The following is a 20,539-nucleotide window of genomic DNA, read 5'->3' as shown; positions in this document are numbered from 1 at the left end:
CACCCTGTTAGCCCTGGATCCCCTCTGCCACTGTTATGGACTATGTATACTCTGACCGCATGTCAAACATATAGCAGTTTGGTGTAGTGGTTAAGTGCGTGGACTCTTATTTGGGAGAACCAGGTTTGATTTCCCACTCTTCCACTTGCACCTGCTGGAATGGCCTTGGGTCAGCCATAGCTCTGGCAGAGGTTGTCCTTGAAAAGGCAGCTGCTGTGAGAGCCTCTCAGCCCCCTCCCCCCACCTCACAGGGTGTCTGTTGTGGGGGAGGAAGATAAAGGAGATTGTGAGCCACTCTGAGACTTGGAAATTCGGAGTGAAGGGCAGGATATAAATCCAATATCTTCTTCTTCCTCCTCTTCCTCTTAGTTATTACAGCTTACCTTATGGACTTTATTTGTGTAAACATCTACAACATGGCCTTGAACACCATCCAGTGTCAAGCACTACAGTAATGGAACTTATGAACTGAATCCAATATGTACTTTTTATGCATTTGACTTTAAACAGCAAACTCTCTAGCCAGGCCACAAGAACCTCCATGCGTAGCTACTACCTGGGAACCGACTGGCTGTACTCTGCTTGCAATGAAGGACCTTGGATCATGCTTCTAGCAAGAGCTGCCTAGCCTCACAGACCTCAACTGCACTCCTGTCAAGTACAGTGCTGAAGAGTGAGCTCCCCAGAAGCCATGTTCCTGCTGTATCCTGAAACAACAACTCCAAGTCTTCCTTGATACCATGAAGGATCACATCACTCAAGTGGGTCATAGGATTTGTGGGAACTGTGCGACAAATAGAAAGACATTGCTGCAATAAGGAGGGTACACACTGAATTAAACAGCAACATAAAATCAATATGACAAAAACTAATATTCCATACATGCAAAGAGTTCGGAGCCAGGCTCCTGAGGGAAGCCAGGACCATAAGCTGTTCCACCAGGAAGAGAGGACTTCTTGCTTAATTTGCTGTGTCAGTTGTTTGAGGGCTTGTATTTCCTTTTCGATAATATGACTTGGCAGACAAATTAAAGCAGCACATCTGCTGCACAGCTTCACAGCTTTGATGATGTAATAACAACAAGTAATCAATTGCAGCTTGATTGTCTAAAATAGCACTACAAAGCTGTTGCTGTTCTACGTTGAGAGCTGCCAGAGCAGCTGAGGTATGGTTCAATGCTTTAGCAACTACACAAGCAAGTGCATTTATGTTATGAGAGTTGCGGGTGGCGAGGCCGGGGACACCTACAAGCGAGGCAGCGAGGGCCACATATTCAGCCTGAGATAATAATGCCATATCAGATGAATCACAGGTAAAGTCTAAGGGGACGCATTTCTCTGCTAATGCGTGAGACAAAGGGTTCCGTAAGCCAGGATCTTTGAGGCAACACCACAGCAAGGCGACTTAAACAACATACAGAAAGGGATATATTAGTAGGAATATAACTAAAAGTTCGACGGCCGCAAGAGAAAAACTACCCAGGTGATAAGGGAATATGGCCATAATTACTGGTTACATTAATTGTTGTATTACATTTCCACAAGGGGGCACCTGTTTGTAGGCAACCGTGCAATGGTTTATGGTGGGAGCAATTTACCATCTGTGCACAAGTAAGATTTTCATGGTTAGCCACATATGGGGTATATAGAGTTAAGGCATCTGCTGGAAGCTTATAGGTGGGAATGCCCCAGTTGGGTAAAGTTGCATAAGAGATCTGGGATTCATTTTAAAAATTTACCAGGAACTGTATTGTTTCCTACAGTTCCTGGAGCCTTGCAAACAGGAATTAGACAGGTTCCTAATAACATGTAAATCAGTGTGTTGTGTCAAACAAAAATGGGAAACGTTGTTAATGTTAGCTAAGCCTTCCCAAATATTAAACTGAAGACGATCTGCAAAACTAATCGCCTTGACAGGAGACAAAATACATAAACACAAACAACAAAGAACAGTCATGGAGTTCATTGTGAGCGGCGCAAAAACAGCAGCCACCAAGATCTCCAGGGATAGCTCTCGCCTAGCTTCTTCCAACATTTTTTGAGCTTGATTAGTTAGATGCTTCACATCCCCCCATGTAATATCATAAGCCATCTGGGTGTGCGGGCATTGCACAATCTCCCGTTTGAGGCTGAGATTGAAATTGGGAATCGGATGTAGGAGACCCTGATGCCACGCCATCTTCAGCCGGGTGAACACAATGTGGCAGAACCTACAAAGGACCTGCAGGAGAGAACACAGCAGCATGTCCTAACCCCGAGGTAATAAGGGGAACCGGACCATGCCAAGTTATTAAGACCAAGTTCAATTGTTCCTGAACCCGCATTTGGGTAGGAACCTTCATTCTCACTCCTTTTAATTGTTTTTGAAGAGTGATTTTCAATGTCTGATTAGTGCATTCCACAATAGCTTGACCTGTGGAATTATACGGAATGCCATGCCAGATTTGAATGTTCCATTGTGTACAAAAAGCAACAAATTCAGAAGAACTATATGCTGGGGGGTTATCAGTTTTCAACAGTTGCGGACGACCCATTATTGCAAAGGCAGAAATAAGGTGAGCCATGCCATGTTTGGTGGCTTCACCACGATGAGCAGTAGCCCAAAGATACCCAGAGTACGTGTCTACGCAAACATGGACACAGTACCAGGGTTTCAAGGAAGCTATATGGGTAACATCCATTTGCCAAAGCTCATTAGCGAACACTTTCCCTATGAAGAAAGGTTAAAATGCTTGGGGCTCTTTAGCTTGGAGAAACGTCGACTGCGGGATGACATGATAGAGGTTTACAAGATTATGCATGGGATGGAGAAAGTAGAGAAAGTACTTTTCTCCCTTTCTCACAATATAAGAACTCGTGGGCATTCAATGAAATTGCTGAGCTGTCAGGTTAAAATGGATAAAAGGAAGTACTTCTTCACCCAAAGGGTGATTATCATGTGGAATTCACTGCCACAGGAGATGGTGGCGGCTACAAACATAGCCAGCTTTAAGAGGGGACTGGATAAAAATATGGAGCAGAGGTCCATCAGTGGCTATTAGTCACAGTATATATATGTGTGTGTGCATGTGTGTGTGTGTTTGTGTGTGTGTGTGTATACACACACACACATATATTGGCCACTGTGTGACACAGAGTGTTGGACTGGATGGGCCATTGGCCTGATCCACTATGGCTTTTCCTATGTTCTTATGTTAGCTTGCAAACCACGTGGGTTAACTGCATAATCAGGAGCACGAGTGAACAATTTGCTGAGACTGATCAAAGGGTAACGAGAACTGTTTGGCAAGTGCTTTGGCATTTAGGTGAAAATAGCTGTGACTGAGAAAAGGATCAGTAAATAGAGAGGTAACACCTTTTAAGGCCTTATCAGCATATGCATTGCCATGAGCAATCACACCAGGAAGATTAGAATGGCTTCGAATAGTAGTAAAACAAAAATGGGTAATGCACGGCAAGAAATTAAAGATTGCAAGGTTAAAAATAGAGTCAACAAATTAGGGTCAATTTGGGGAGTGAAACATGCACCAGGAAGTTGATGAATCAAATTAAATGCATATAAGGTATAACTATTAAGTTGAAAGGCCTTTGTGAATAGAGCTGAAAGGCCATTCCTATAGCAGCAATTTTAGCCCGTTGCGCTGAGTGCTGTTGCAAAGTAAAGTGTGTCTTTTACACTTTCTCCCCAGCAAATTGGGTAATCATTTGATCGACCTTGGAAGGATGGAAGGCTGAGTCAACCTTGTGCCAGCTATCTGAACCTAGCTTCCGCCGGGATCAAACTCAGGCTGTGAGCAGAGCTTAAGACTGCAATACTGCAGCTTTAACACTCTGTGCCACGGGGCTCTTTCTGAATCCAAATTAGCATTTTCCTTGGCCAATTTCATCATCAATTCTGCTGCATCAGGATTATCAACCTGTCTTCTGATTGCTGCCTGAAGATGGTTGATAAAGTCTAAATAGGGTTCTTGTGGCTTTTGATGGACAGTTGCAAAACTATGGGCTGGTCTCCCTTCTGTAGGTACCTTGGCAAAGGCCCGTAAAGCACATTAGTAGTAAATAGCCCACCATGCATAATTAAAGAAGGGGGTGTGGCCAGTGACATCACTTCCGGTGAGGTCACCGGAAACTGGGTCAACCCCATGCATAATTAATGAAGGGGGCATGGCCAGTGACATTACATCCGGTGATGTCACCGAAAACAGCTTCATCAGGGTCATGGCCCCAATGATGTCACCCAGGTCATGACCCCACCCCCACATGACCAAGCACCATCTATGCCTCACCATGATGTAGCTACCCCCATATTTAATTAATTAAGCACCTCCTCCAGGAAATGACCTTACCTACTCAAACCACATGACGTAGCCAGGCCAATCAGCATCTACGTCCATATTGCTGTGATGTAGCAACCCTGCATATTAATTGAGCAGGCCGGAAATCACATGTGTAGCCCCCTCCCCTGCCCCCTTCTCCAGCACCACCCACTGCAGCATAATTGAACTTCCGTCTATGGCACCCCACCCTAGAAATTGGGGGCCGCCACTGAGAAGGCCTGAGTAGGTCCATGTGACCCCTCAAACAACACGCCCAGTCATCCCTGGCCAATAGCAAATGGGCTGGGGCCCAGCCCACCCCCACCAGGTTATTTTAGGAAAGAAGCCATTTGTGCTTGAACACACATGCGCAGGCTCTTGCTGAGAACATGGAAACTCCGGCCATACCCATGGTACTTTCCAGCCCACCACCATTGGTGAGACAAAATTTTAAAAGGAGATATGTGAGCAGTTCTGAGGATGAAGACTTTGTTCCCACAAAGCTCCATTTCTTGGGGCCTGTTTTTGATGAAGAGACACGTGTTAGTATGGACAGCGGGGAGACAACAGCTGACATGCTAGCTAAAACTGGCGTTTCCCAAATTTTGCAAGGCATCCTGGAAGATTTCTCAGGCACTCAGGAACTTATTCCCTACAGCACCCAAGTTTTCCAAGAGACTCCTGATTCCCAAGACCTGATTCCAAGTGAGAACTCTATGGCACAGGTAATTTGGGAAAGGAAGATGGGTGGGGTGGGGTGGGGGAGTAGAAAAGGTTATTGGAAACAGACTTTGCATAGTGCATTTAACTGAAAAAAAAATCTGCTTTTAATTTTTTAGTACTCTGCCTGCATTGAGCCACAAATTCCAGATTTAAAATTGGCTGAAGCCACAGAGGAGAATATTCCTTCAGAGGCGAAGATCTCCACACAGGTATGGACCCCAGTTGTTGAGTGGTGGGTGTGGGGGCTTCTAAAACTAAAATAAATGCTGTCTTTTTAACAGGAACAGCAAAAAATTCCATTTGGCATGATGCCCGGGGAACAAGTCATTGCCATGAGAAAGCTTTTAAGCATGGAAGGTTTTGAAGATTCTAATTGTATACCGCGCCGAAAACAGAAGTCAGCATTAGTTCGTGCTGTGGTCTATTTGATAACAATGCATTGTATCAATTAATTTTTATATGATTCTTGTGAAGGATGCCAGCTTAAATCGCCCCGGCAGAAATCTCACTCATGTGTTTCTTGGTCTGAACAAGTAGTAGACCGCAAGGTGCAATTTGTAATTGATGAAATGTCAATGCATTCGATAACGCAAGTTGTGACCTCGGTTGCCTATTCATTGAAATGTCTGCTCTTCATGCAAGAGAATATGGACCAAATATTTGATTTATTGAATAAAGTTGGTGATGCACCAAATTCGCGCAAAACTCTTGAAACAATATTGAAAAACTCTGAAAGTGCAATGGTTAAATATGTTGAAGGTTATATCAAAGATTTGCATTTTCATTCATTTTTTCTGCTCCAGAAAAAAATAGCGTTTCTGTGATGTAAATAAAAGAGATATTGCAGCTGCTTTTTACTGTCTGTTTTTGAAATAAACCTTCTAAATAGACTGTAACTCCTTTTTTCACTGTCTGTAAATGAAAAAAACCCTGTAAATAAAAAGGAACCTATTTAAAGAAATCATTGTTATTATATGCCCAGGCATGCCCCCATGAAATGAAGGGCTGGTCTTTGCAAGGGAGAGGGGGGTTGCACTCTGATTAAATCTGGCAGCATTTTAAATCCCCCCCCCCCATTTACTGGCTGTTGTTTTTTAAAAAAAAAATTGGGAAGGGGGGTTGTAAGGGAGAGAGGGGACTGCACTCGGATTAAATCTGGCAGCAGTTTAAAATTCTCTCTCCCCCCCCATTTACTGGCTGCTGTTTTTAAAAAAAATTGGGGGGAGGGAGAGCCTAATTTTATATATATTGCATTATATTCTGATAAACAACTTACCCTCTTTCCCATGTGCTTCCTGAAACCATGGCTGCTGCTTCTCTGAGATTGTGTGGGAGGGGAAAGGAGGGAGGGATTTTGCAGTCACATGGATGGAACCTGGTTACCTTTACAATTCATGTACAATCTCTATTGGATCAGCAAGTCATGTGGCTAGGAGAACCAATCAGCGCTTCTTCACAAACAATAGTCGTCTTGATTAGATTAAGGGGTGAGTCACATTCTTTTTGGCCAGAGGAGAAGGTCAGAAGACATCTTTACCTTGAGCATTTATTAAATCCAGATCATGGTAATCATATTCTGTGCTTTGGGATAAGTCTCATTGGTGTTATGTCAGAGAAGTTGGTAACCATCCCTGAATTAACAGAGATTTAACAATTAACAATTAATTGTACAGAGAGCTTGGGTTTTCAGATGAGCAAGAGATATTATTATTGGAATTTGCCACCTTTGAAAAACATTTAAAGGTAAATATAGGAGTGGTATTGAATGGTGGTAAAGGTTGGGAAATTTTTAGAACAGGGCCCCCTGTATACCAGAGAACCCATTTTGTTTTGAATCATGAGAATCATTATTATGGAATAATTAATTTGAAAGGGTTTTATGGCCAGAAAAATTATTGTCAGGTGTGTGGTAATGTTTATAGCCATTCACATCTGTGTAAATACAGCTGTCGCATGTGCTTGGACCCCAAATGTAGTCCTCAGCAGGAGGTATAATGCAACAACTGTATAGTATATTGTAAATCCCGGATCTGCCTTGAAAAACACAGGGATCTGCCAGACATTTGCAAAACAAAAATATATTGTAAAACATGCCAATCCTATGCTCCAAAGAAACACACATGCTGTGTTCGCTGGTGTAAGCAATGCAAAGAGCCTGTTGGGATATAAATAGCACTGCTGTTTTATGCCTCCTCTTAAAAAGGTTGAAATTGGCAACAATTATATTTTTAATGATTTTGAATGTATGCAAGAGACTGGCATACATGTTCCAAATTATATCTATGCAATGGGGCTAGAGGAAAGTGATACTTGGGAATTCAAAGGAGAGGGCTGTGTGTCAAGCTTTGTTAAAAAATTCATCAACAAGCAATTCAATAATTATAACTTCCTAGCGCATAATGCGAAGGGGTATGATTATCATTAGGCAATTATTAGTAGAAAAGATGGAAGTCAACCTGCTTACGCAAGGGGGGAAAGCTCATGTACGTCACGGTTAAGAAGCTAGGCATCAGATTTCTGGATAGCTTAAACTTCTTGCCAATGAAACTGGCCAAATTGCCACAGGCCATGGGCTTCTCTGGATGTAAGGGGTTCTTCCCCCATTACTTTAATACAGCTGCTAATTGGGAGTATGTTGGGCTGATGCCTAGGATGGAGGATTATGGGGTTGATAACATGATGAAAGGTGAGAAAGCAGAGTTTCTTTCCTGGTACATGGAGAACAAAAGCAATGAATTTAACCTACAAAAAGATCTGGCCTATTATTGTCAACAGGATGTTAAAATCCTGAGAAAGGCTTTTCTCTTGTACAGGGAGGAAATGATATCCGTGTCAGGAATTGACCCCTTTAACCAAATAACTCTCGCTGGGGTGTGCATGGCAATGTATAGGCACATGTTTTTGAAACCTGGTACAATTGCCCTCCTGCCACATGACCATTACCACAGGCAAGAAAAGCGTTTTTCAACCCCATCCATACAGTGGCTATGTATATTGAGCACAAGGAGGGTCTCTAGATACAGCACACCCTGAAAGGTGGTGAGCTAAAAGTAGGAAATTATTTTCTTGATGGTTATGTAATGATTGGGGGGTGGCCAGCAGCCTTTGAATTTAGTGGGTGCTTTTTCCATGGTTGCTCCACATGCTACAGCCCCAGAGATAGAAACTCGCTGACAGATTCATCCTTTGCTGACTTACACTATAGAACCCTGAGGAAAGAAAGTTACTTGAAAAGCCAGGGGTATGCTGTTAGGTCCATATGGGAACACGAGTGGAGGGAGATGGTGTCAGCTGACAGGGAACTTGGAGGCTTTGTGAGTGAGAAGAAATTTCCATCACTGCTGCTCCCCAGAGACGCTCTCTTTGGGGGCAGAACAAATGCCATTTGCCTCTATTACAATGCTGAAGCTGGTGAAAAAATACATTACTATGATTTCACCAGCCTGTACCCTTTTGTCAACAAGACAAAAAACATATCCAATTGGACACCCCCAAATTATTTATGAGGACTTTGTCCCAGTATCTGAATACTTTGCCCCAGTATCTGAATATCCCCAGAGATGCCCTCTTTGGGGGCAGAACAAATGCCATTTGCCTCTATTACAATGCTGAAGCTGGTGAAAAAATACATTACTATGATTTCACCAGCCTGTACCCTTTTGTCAACAAGACAAAGAAATATCCAATTGGACACCCCCAAATTATAAGAACTTTGCCCCAGTATCTGAATATTTTGGTCTGGTCAAACTGAAGGTGTTGCCACCTCAAGGTCTCTTTTTTCCTGTGTTACCCTACAAGGTGGGGGGCAAACTTCTGTTCCCCCTCTGTCGCATATGTGCGGAGACTAAGCAACAAGAGCGTTGTATGCATTCTACACTGGAAAGAGTGCTAGAAGGCAGGTAATGCACAGTGGAACTGATGAAGGCCCTCAAAAAGGGGTATCAGATCATGTCTATTAGCGAGGTGTGGCATTTTGAGGAAAGCTCTGTAGACCTATTTTCTGAATACATTAAAGTGCACCTGCACCAAAAACAGGAGTCTTCTGGCTATCCTAGCTGTTGTACAGATGAGGGGAAAAGGGCCAAATACATACAGGATTACCGAGAGAAAGAGGGTGTTCAGTTGCGTCCTGAACACATAGCTGTCAATTCTGCAAAGAGGCAGATTGCAAAATTATTTTTAAATTCCTTGTGGGGCAAGTTTGGACAGCGTTCAAACTTGGTAAACACTACCATAGTGAGGGACACTACCAAGCTTCTAGAATTTGCCTTTTATCCAGCATATGATGTGACAGGGTTTGACATAATTGATGATGAAACAGCAAGCTTGTCCTGGAAACACGCAAAAGATACAGTTACCTTAGCTGGCAACATGAATGTTCCGATTGCATGTTTTACAACATCCTATGTGTGATTAGAATTGTATGAAATTTTAGACAGGCTGCAGGACCACATCATTTACCATGACAGCGATTCAGTCATTTTTGTCAGTAGGGAGGGGGATTTTATTCCGACTCTTGGAGATTATTTAGGAGATCTGACATCAGAATCCGACCAGCTGAACATATCACAGAGTTCACGTTATGGTTCACCTATGGTTACAAACTGTCTGATAGCTGAGACAGCTGGAGAAGTTGCTGAGAATTTCTGAGTTTTGAAAGACTTCATTCTGAGGTTTGTGGGACTGCCTAAAATTCTGAGTTGTGGTAGCTGGGGAACTGCTGTTTGTTTGGTTGAGTGGGCTAAAGGTGAAAGTGACAGAGTGATTGAGAGTGATTGCTGCTGATTGCTTAGGAGTGGCTCTGCTCACCCTCTTTGCATTTTAAGCTGCACCTTGCCAAAGGAGCGAGACTTTGGCACGAGCTGAAGGGCGAGAGTTAAAGGGCTCTTGGCCTGTGGCTCTTCGCCTAGGGGCTCTCTAAGGACCAGGATCCAAGATCCCTAATTTCCTTGTTCTTCCAATAAGGTAAGTTGACCCTCCAGAAGGGGAGCCACTTAAACAAACAGCATTTAAAGAGGACTGTATGTTTTAAAAAATATATATATAGATAATGAAGATAAAATGCCAGCAAGGAAGTGGGGGCTTTCCAGTGTTTTGCACTGAGTGTCACATGTATGACTATATGCCCAAAGGACAGAAGTCTTGGGTGTGTGCTCGATGCAAGGAGCTCCTGGTCCTCAGGGAACGAGTTTGCACCCTTGAGACTGAGGTGACTGCCCTGGAGAAGCAGAGATGGTCAGTTAGGCTCTTGGGGAAGACTCTCGGGGGCGTATTAGATGAGACCCGCTCTGAACATAGCAGCCCCGTTGCTGCCAGAGAGCGTAAGGGTCGAGAGGGAACAGGACACCGTGCTGAGGATAAGGGGAATGTGCCCTCAGAAGGGACCTCTTCTTCTGTTGGTGAGTGGGAATCCTTTCGCGCCAAGGAACCATCCCTGGGCAGGGGGAGAGGGGGTTTTTTGGTAGTTGGTGATTAGATCCTTAGGCAAGTAGACAGCTGGGTGGCGAAACCACGTACTGACCGTATGGTGACTAGCCTGCCTGGTGCGAAGGTAGCGGACATTACGCGTATAGTAGATAGGCTGATAGACAGTGCTGGAGAGGAGCCTGTGGTCATGGTGCATGTTGGCACGAACGATGTGGGGAAATGCAGTCGTGAGGTCCTGGAGGAAAAATTTTGGCTGCTAGGCAGGAGACTTAAGGCCAGGACCTCCAAGGTAGCCTTCTCAGAAGTGCTACCTGTTCCATGTGCAGGGCAGGAGAGACAGGCACAAATTAGAAGTCTCAATGTGTGGATGAGATGATGGTGTTTGTTAGGCACTGGGATGCTTTCTGGAACATGCGGGAGCTGTAAAAAGAGACGGTCTCCACTTGTCCCCGGATGGAACCTGGCTGCTGGCGCTTAAAATCAAAAAGGTGGCAGAGCAGTTTTTAAACTAAATCTTGGGGGAAAGCCAACAGGAGATGAAATGTCTCTGGTTCAGGAGGACTCGTCTCAAAGAGATGAAGGGTTGGCTGCTATTTTTCTACCGGGTAACGGATCAGAGTTGTCCACTGTGATGGTGACAAACAGTATGGACTGTCTGCCAGAGTCTCGAGGCGGCAGGTTGAAGGCGGCAGGCCTAGCTTGCCTGGGAAATTATAGATGTTTGTATGCAAATGCTAGAAGTGTTCGAAGTAAAATTGGTGAATTGGAATGTTTAGTGTTGGGAGAAAACATAGACATTGTGTGAATTTCAGAAACTTGGTGGAATGAGGAGAATCAGTGGGACACGGTGATTCCTGGATATAAGTTATATCTGAAAGATAGGGAGGGAAGGGGTTGGAGGTGGGGTCGCTTTGTATGTCATAAAGGATATACGGTCTAGTAAGATTGAGGTCAGAGAATTAGATTCCCTTTTAGAAATGCTTTGGGTTGAAATAGAGGGCCCAAAAGGAAATTTAACTATGGGAGTTTGTTATCGCCCACCAAATCAAAAGAGAGAGGACGATTATAATATGATGGAAGGCTTAAAGATAGCGGCTAAACGTAAAAACTGTGTCGTACTAGGTGATTTTAACTACCCGCAGATTGATTGGGTCAATATGTGTTCAGGTCGAGAGAAAGAGACTGAGTTCAGGTCGCGAGAAAAAGACTGTGCTATGGAGCAGATGGTCTCAGAACCTACCAGGGGTGGGGCGATCCTGGATTTGGTCCTAAGTAATGCCCAAGACTTGGTCAGAGACGTAAAAGTGATTGCGCCACTTGGGAGTGGCAGATGCGGTTCAATGCGGCCAAGTGCAAAGTAATGCACATTGGGGCCAAGAATCCCAGTCACAAATACAAGTTGATGTGGTGTGAACTGGCAGAGACTGACCAAGAGAGAGATCTTGGGGTCGTGGTAGATAACTCACTGCGTACAGGAGGGAAGTTCAACAGCTGTCCCTTTGGTGTAAAGTAAATAATCTTATTTTAAATATAAATAAGACGAAGGAAATTATAGTGGATTACAGGAAGAGTAGTTTGGACACCCAGCCGTTGTTTATTGATGGTGTTATGGTAGAACAGGTGACAGAATGGAAGTTTCTGGGAATTACCATGAAACAGGATCTAACATGGGGGGCAAATACTTTAGCTCTAGAGAAAAAGGCCCAGCAACGACTATACTACTTAAGACTCTTAAGATCACTACAACTGTCAGGGAGTCTGCTGGTTGCCTTTTATCGTAGTTCCATTGAGAGCATTTTATCTTATTGCCTCTGCGCGTGGTTTGGGAGCTGCACGGAAGCAGAGAGAAGGGTGCTCCAAAGAGTGACGAGAAGAGCACAAAAGATTTGTGGATGTTCTCTCCCCTCATTGGTGGATCTGTATAATATGGCATGTAAAAGGAAGATACAAATGATCCTAAGGGACCATACACATCTGGGCCATTTGCTTTTTGAGATCTTACCGTCAGGTAGACGATATAGAGTGTTGAAGGCTAGGACAAACAGATTTAAGGACAGTTTCTATCCAAGTGCTGTGGTTAGGTTAAATGCAGGGTTATGAAGGATTATCTGTTTTAGATGTATTTAATGGTTTAAATGGTTTTAATGGTTTTATGAATGTTTAATGGTTTTATGAATGTTTATTTAAGGGTTTAAATGGTTTTAATGGTTTTATGAATGTTTATCCGTTTTAGATGTATTTAAATGGTTTTAATGGTTTAAATGGTTTAATGGTTTCAGATGTATTTAAATGGTTTATGAATATGTGTGTTTGATGTGTTGGTATGTTTGTGGAAGAGCACCTCATTTCGTTGCTCTCTTTTTGTTGAGAACAATGACAATAAATTCATCTATCTATCTATCTAAAATGTCAAGACAGTATGCATTTGCAATAAAAAAGACCAACGCCATGCTGGGAATTATTAGGAAGGGAATTGCAAACAAATCAGTCAGTATACAGCCCCTGTATAAATCGATGGTGCAGTCTCATTTGGAGTACTGTGTGCAGTTCTGGTCGCCGCACCTCAAAAAGGATATTATAGCATTGGAGAAAGTCCTGAAAATGGCAACTAGAATGATTAAAGGTTTGGAACACTTTCCCTATGAAGAAAGGTTGAAACGCTTGGGACTCTTTAGCTTGGAGAAACGTCGACTGCGGGGTGACATGATAGAGGTTTACAAGATAATGCATGGGATTGAGAAAGTAGAGAAAGAAGTACTTTTCTCCCTTTCTCACAATACAAGAACTCGTGGGCATTCGATGAAATTGCTGAGCAGACAGGTTAAAACAGATAAAAGGAAGTACTTCTTCACCCAAAGGGTGATTAATATGTGATTTATATTTTTTTATATATATATATATATATATATATATATATATATATATATATATATATATATATATATATATATATATATATATATATATATATAAAATAATTTTTTTTGGCCACTGTGTGACACAGAGTGTTGGACTGGATGGGCCATTGGCCTGATCGAACATGGCTTCTCTTATGTTCTTATGTTCTTATACATGCCCGGGGTTGCACAAAGAAGGTTAGAGCATGTCTGGGCATGCCCTTCTTCTTTTTTACAAATTGCTTTAGCATTCGGTCATTCTGTGCTAAATCATCAGAGTAAAGCTTTTGAATCTGCTCAAAAGAAAGTCATTTACTGCACAACTGTAGAGAATATAGGCAGTGATATCCACAGACCAGATTCAGATGCCTGTATTTGCCTTGGTTGGAATGTAATCTTATTGGAATTTTTTCTCAAAAATCTCACAATGAATTTAGGAAATAAAACACTGCTAGGCGCATGTCCATATGCATCAAAGAACTCACCGCACCCATCCTCTGTCAAGTATATGGTAAGCCAATGTTCTCCAGGGAGGTCATTTGGGTGGGTATTTACAAGTAGCCCTGCTGGTCTTTGATCTACTCTCTGTTTGGGGAGTCAGTCACTTGGATACACTCCCAAGAAAGTCTTTTTGGTGTAAGGGTTAGTAGATAACACAGTTGTTAGCTGCAGGGTGTCCATGTTACATATAGTCAAACAATACTTTTTGCCTGTGGTTTATCTCTATAATGTTGTCAAAAACACCATAGATAATCATGTTGACAGTGTGAGACAATGCTCTAGCTGGAAAGTGCCGTCCACACATCATGCTGGCTTCCCCATGCAGGCATCATCGTGTTTTCTGTTCTGCCGTTTACCTCTGGAGCTGCAGAGTGCTTGGGCATCTCCGCAGCCTCATTGGAGACCAGGTAAGTACAGCGCATAGGGACAAATCCGCCAAAGTACATAGTAGATGCAGAAGGGATGTCAAATACCAGCTGCCTGCCGGGAGTTCCAATGTTGTTGAAGCTAGGCCTTCCCAATGGCGGTGGTGTGGTGAATCCGGGAAATTACAGGCCAGTCAGTCTGACTTCAATACCGGGAAAGTTGGTAGAAACCATTGTCAAGGACAGAATGAGTAGGCACATTGATGTACACGGGCTATTGAGGAAGACTCAGCATGGGTTCTGTAAAGGAAGATCTTGCCTCACTAACCTGTTGCATTTCTTTGAGGGGGTGAACAAACCTGTGGACAAAGGATACCCAATAGATGTTGTTTACCTTGACTTCCAGAAAGCTTTTGATAAAGTTCCTCATCAAAGGCTCCTTAGTAAGCTTGAGAGTCATGGAGTAAAAGGACAGGTCCTCTTGTGGATCAAAAACTGGCTAATTAATAGGAAGCAGAGATTGAGTATAAATGGGCAGTCTTCACAATGGAGGATGGTAAGCAGTGGGGTGCCACAGGGCTCGGTACTGGGTCCCAAGCTCTTTAACTTGTTCATAAATGATTTGGAATTAGGAGTGAGCAGTGAAGTGGCCAGGTTTGCAGATGACACAAAATTGTTCAGGGTGGTGAGAACCAGAGAGGATTGTGAGGAACTCCAAAGGGATCTGTTGAGGCTGGGTGAGTGGGCGTCAACGTGGCAGATGAGGTTCAATGTGGCCAAGTGCAAAGTAATGCACATTGGGGCCAAAAATCCCAGCTACAAATACAAGTTGATGGGGTGTGAACTGGCAGAGACTGACCAAGATTAAGATCTTGGGGTCGTGGTAGATAACTCACTGAAAATGTCAAGAGAGTGTGTGATTGCAATAAAAATGGCCAACGCCATGCTGGGAATTATTAGGAAGGGAATTGAAAACAAATCAGCCAGTATCATAATGCCCCTGTATAGATCGATGGTGCAGTCTCATTTGGAATACTGTGTGCAATTCTGGTCACCGCACCTCAAAAAGGATATTATAGCATTGAAAAAAGTCCAGAAAAGGGCAACTAGAATGATTAAAGGTTTGGAACACTTTCCGTATGAAGAAAGGTTAAAACGCTTGCGGCTCTTTACCTTGGAGAAACGTCGACTGTGGGGTGACATGATAGAGGTTTACAAAATAATGCATGGGATGGAGAAAGTAGAGAAAGAAGTACTTTTCTCCCTTTCTTACAATACAGGAACTCGTGGGCATTTGATGAAATTGCTGAGCAGTCAGGTTAAAACGGATAAAAGGAGGTACTTCTACACCCAAAGGGTTATTAACTTGTGGAATTCACTGCCACAGGAGGTGGTGGCGTCTACAAGCATAGACAGCTTCAAGAGGGGGTTAGATAAAAATATGGAGCAGAGGTCCATCAGTGGCTATTAGCTACAGTATGTATATATATGTATGTGTGTGTGTGTGTGTGTATAATTTTTTTTGGCCACTGTGTGACATAGAGTGTTGGGCTGGATGGGGCATTGGACTGATCCAACATGGCTTCTCTTATGTTCTTATGAATATCTTGGACCTGGCAGGAGTTTCCATGTTCTCAGAATGAACCTGCACACGTGTGTTCAAGCACAAATGGCTTCTTTCCTAAAATAACCTGGTGGGGGTGGGCCTCAGCCCATTTGCTATTGGCCAGGGGTGACTGGTCGTGTTGTTAGAGGGGTCACACGGACCTACTCAGGCCTTCTCAGTGGCAGCCCCCAATTTCTGGGGTGGGGTGCCACAGGCGGAAGTTCAATGATGCTGCAGTAGGTGGTGCTGGGGAGGGGGCTACACAAGTGATTTCTGGTCTGCTAAATTAATATGCAGGGTTGCTACATCACAGCAATGTGGACGTAGACGCTGATTGGCCTGGCTAAGCCACGTGGTGTGAGTCAGTAAGGTCATTTCCTGGAGGATGTGCTTAATTAATTAAATATACGGGGTAGCTACATCATGGTGGGTCATAGAAGGTGATTGGCGGGGCTAGGTCACGTGGGGTTTGGGGTCATGACCTGGGTGATGTCATTGGGGTCTTGACCCTGATGACGCAGTCACTGGATGTGACGTCACTGGCCATGCCCCCTTCATTAATCATGCATGGAGTTGACACCGTTTCCGTTGACATAACCGGAAGTGATTTCACTGGCCACGCCCCCTTCATTAATTATGCATGGAGGCTATTTACTACTCACATTTAGATACAATAGCAAGGGCTGCAACAGGGAGTACAGATTGAGCTTCAATAGTGCTGAACTGTCCAGATCCATATAGTTGTTCAGCAGTATAAGCCCCATTGGAGCCATGCTCTTGAGCACCACCCAAATTACAATATTCACTGTCCCATACCACATACTGTCCAGGAGTTAACATCATCCTTATCATATTTTTCCAATCTTGAGGAATCATAGTGTATCCATTAGAGAGTCCTTCTAAAAGACCTTGCACATCGGTTCCCCCTATGCCAGTATCTCTGATAGGCTTTTGAATTTCAGTCAAAACAGAGGAGGGCCACGCAGTATAGTTAACAACCTGTTGCCCATCCTCATTCTGTGCATATGTTACCGGGCATACCGATAAAAGGTTAGCCAACTCTTCCCCTGTCAACGCACCCTTTTCCTGTTCCTGTCGTACCTTTTTTTGAAAGGCACTTTCCACAGGTTTTTGTTCCTCCTGTCCAGTATCTGCCAGAGGGACAGGAGGAGTGGTAGCAGGAGGATGCAATTGAACATCAGAATAGGAGGGAGATGGCTGAGTGCTAAGTTGAGAGGGGGAAAGAGTGTCAGGACCATAGGTACCAACAGTATGATAACAGTGGAACCACAATTGAAGGGTTTCCACCGAAGCTCATGATTCAGCATGAAGATCTGTGCCAATTCTCTGCCAGTCAGATACCCTGAGGGACCTGCCCTCTGGGTACCAAGGGCATTGCTGCCCGATTTCTTTTACGAGTCCCTGAACTTTAGATTCAGAAATAGCCTGCCCCACCTTTCTAAGGAAATAGGTCAATTCCCTGGCGTGTGCTTTCTGTCTCTGAGAAAGCGAAGTCCCCATACTCACTCTGAAGGGGATTCCCGAAGGAATGAAGAAGGTGCACCAAAGTCTGTTCCAGATGGAGTGAGTAGGTTGTGTGCCCCACATTTGGGCACCACATGAAGCAGAGAACGAGTTGAGACAGTCAGTCTTTTATTGAGTCATATCAGATAATCACGAGACATGGTCTGAGGTGAAATAGCTGAGTTGTAAAAAACTGTTTTGTCAAGACTTACGATGTGCTCGAGAGCAGAGACCAGATTATCATATTTACTGAACTTAGTTTTTTTCCATGGGCAATCACAAAGTCCGCTGTGCCTGGCTCCCTATTAACCAGTCAGGTGTGCCTGAAAGGTCAAGGAGCAAGGCAGAGCCACTTCAGTTTCTGCTGATTTAGAGAAATAAAATCACCATTTCAGTTTGAGTCTGATTTCACTGAGTTCTAAGTGCTTTGCATAGCTCACTTAGCAGCTTAGTTCTTTTTAGCCTTGAATATACATATAAAAGTATTAGCAGTGTTCTGTTAATGAAATACCTAGAATTATCTTTATCAAGGTAAACCACTGAACAAATGCTCTGGGGTTTGTGGTTTGTTTCAGCAGTACACAGAGGACCTCATTATTATGGTACGTCTGTCTGAAGATAGTGTTTGAAAGATCTAGGGATTATGCTATTGGTCAGAGGAAAGTGATGTAAAAAGATGGAGCTGTATCTGTGGAAACAAGAATAAATAACAAAGACACTAGAATAGCAGGAAATACATCCTCCCAATATATGCAGTACATTTATACGATTGCTTTAAAGCATGGTAGCATCCTCCTGTTCTCTGCCATCTGTCTATAGTTTCTCCCAAATCATACTCCAGAGATTGGTACAGAATATAAGAATCACAGCTTCACAGCTTGGGAACAGACCCCTGTTTTTGAACAGAGAGTGGTACATTCCTTCAATTGTAAACCTCTTCTAAATTGGCTGTTGTGCGTTTAATCCTAGTCTGACTTTTCAGTGCTTGCAGGTATCATTAAGCATCTTTCCAACTGATTAGGTTTTCACAGACAGGTGTTTCTGCTTTTTTTAATTTTTAAAAGACTCTTCCAGCCGTTTCTCTCATTAGACAATTGGAGAGACTGCAGAGAGCAGAAGTGCTGAGCTGCAGAGGATGGACGGTGTCAGTGGCAACAGGACGATGTCTTACAGTCGATGGAGTTATGACAGGTATCGTGCATCATAAATGTTAACATTTCCCCTTCCTTATTTGATTGGTAAATAATGCAAGGCAGTGTTACCTGTTTAATAGCAAAGGTCAATGCTTCCTGCATTTATCTTTTAAAATCAGTATTACTTTAGGAAAACAGACAGGCACTTTTCTTAATTACTTAGACTCAGCCTTTGGTGTTAGCTTGAAGTGACATTTTGTTTGTTTACCTCTCAGTTCTCAATGACAGTCAGCTGTTCCCACTAATCTGTTATGTTGGAAGTGGGAAAGTTCCTAGAAATGTGCTTATTTTCATGTCTTCAAATCCACAGTGGTGGTTTCCTCAGACCAATGTGAAAGGAAATGCTGTATATTTGAGTTCAGCTTTTATGTGATGCTGTAAAGTTCAATGAGAAATTCAGCATTCAATATTTCATGGACAATTTTAGGGAGCAAATCCATTATGAAAAGGGGGGTGGGTGTTGTATTTTCTGCTGAAAAGTCTGCAAAAATGCCCATGAAGCACATGAATGAACAGGGCAGTGAAGCTTATTTAAGTCTGCTTTGGGGTATCATTATACTACATCTGATAACAAAATGTAATTTGTCTCAGCTGTGCCTCCCACAACAACAACATGGTTCTGTTAAAACTGCATGAGTGCACTACAACAGTATGATTTGTTAGACAGTTAATTGAAGGGGAATGTTTATTAACTTTTAGGATCTTTTTAAAGAAGTATTTGTATTTACACTATTTTGCTTACATTATTGCCCCCAAATAACAACTGTCTAACAAATCAAATAAAATGGTAATCTCTAATGAAATCAAGCTAAGGATTGCTTAGCAGAGGCCACACAAATTGGTCTTAAGTGGTGGGCTGCAGAACAAGCCTGGTAAAGTGAAGTGAATGTCAGTCACTCAGCTGCCAGAAGAAAACACACAGCTAACATGTTAGACTTTTTAGAAAAGGTCTATGACAATAGCTTTTTTTTTTATGTTAGCACATCTGTCTGTGATCTTGTTCCATCATGCCTTGTTCTATGATGTACTTGATGCCTTTTGATAGATGGTAAGCTTGCAACAGCTGCAATGAACTGATGGTGCAGGAAAAGTGACTGAAATATTGACAATTGGTTTTGCTCAGCAATAGTGTTGAATTGGATTATGTTCATGAGTCCAGTTTCCTGTCAAAATAGTGCACAATGAAAAAGAACTGATAAGCAAGGAATGCTGTGAAGTGGTTAACTTGTCCCCCTTTGCATTCAGCAACTGTTAGGAGCTAGTTCCTAGATGCTTCTTGTGCTTTTACATTTTGGTAGGTAGCAGAAAGTACAATAAACCACATATGATCTCATCCCCCTAATGGCTGCTATTGCAAGGTTGAAAAATGGTGCAGAGTTGTTTCTCTTGTATTAAAACTGTCCTCCCACATACATCCTATAATCAGTGCAGTTTCAAAATAGATTGATTCTCTGTAATATTGGAAGCTACTTTCTCCTAGTGGCTATACCTGTGAGGGGCTCAGAACATGTTTTGTCTCGTGTGACCGTGCAGGGGCGTCAAACTCATTCGTTACAAGGGCCAGATCTAACATAAATGAGACTACGGCTGCACCATGTGTGTCATAATATGTAATGCCAGGCCATGAGTATGATAAAATGTGATGCGAGGTAGCAAAGACACAGACAAACACAAATATTTTTTTTTTTAAAAAAACAAGCTTAAAATATGGTTAAAAGATTAGCAGTCTTGCAATATTTTGTTTATTTAACAGTCTCTGATAACTGACACCTCTTGCTCTGGATTATTGCATCAAAATCTGGAGACAGTGTCTATGCTGTTCAGGGGTGTGTGTGTAAGTTGCAAACCTACTTTTGATTTATTGACATTCACTGCAGAAATCTCATGGTCAATGCTTTGAGCCTAACACCCAAGGGAAATAATGAAATGGCTGGGCATTGTGAGCCTTTGTACATGCGGTGGTCAGCCAATGGAGAAAATAGAAGATT

The 20,539-nt window shown here is 42.9% G+C and overlaps 1 protein-coding gene across 2 annotated transcripts in view; it reads left to right on the top strand.

The window, feature by feature from the left end:
* The first annotated feature begins 18,337 nt into the window (after positions 1–18,337).
* The window catches only part of TUB (TUB bipartite transcription factor), a 260,973-nt gene continuing 258,771 nt past the window's right edge, over positions 18,338–20,539 (top strand). Inside the window, exon 1 of one of the 2 annotated variants that reach the window (XM_060262944.1) lies at positions 18,338–18,549. In XM_060262944.1, the coding sequence (XP_060118927.1) occupies positions 18,494–18,549 (56 nt within the window). In that variant the 5' untranslated portion in view covers positions 18,338–18,493. The remainder of the gene's footprint in view (positions 18,550–20,539) is intronic. The other variant, XM_060262942.1, reaches the window with a different exon arrangement.

Source organism: Heteronotia binoei, chromosome 21, assembly GCF_032191835.1.
Source record: "Heteronotia binoei isolate CCM8104 ecotype False Entrance Well chromosome 21, APGP_CSIRO_Hbin_v1, whole genome shotgun sequence".
Lineage (NCBI taxonomy): Eukaryota > Metazoa > Chordata > Lepidosauria > Squamata > Gekkonidae > Heteronotia > Heteronotia binoei.
The sequence above is the reverse complement of the archived record's forward strand: the minus strand, read 5'-3'. Positions and strand labels throughout refer to the sequence as shown.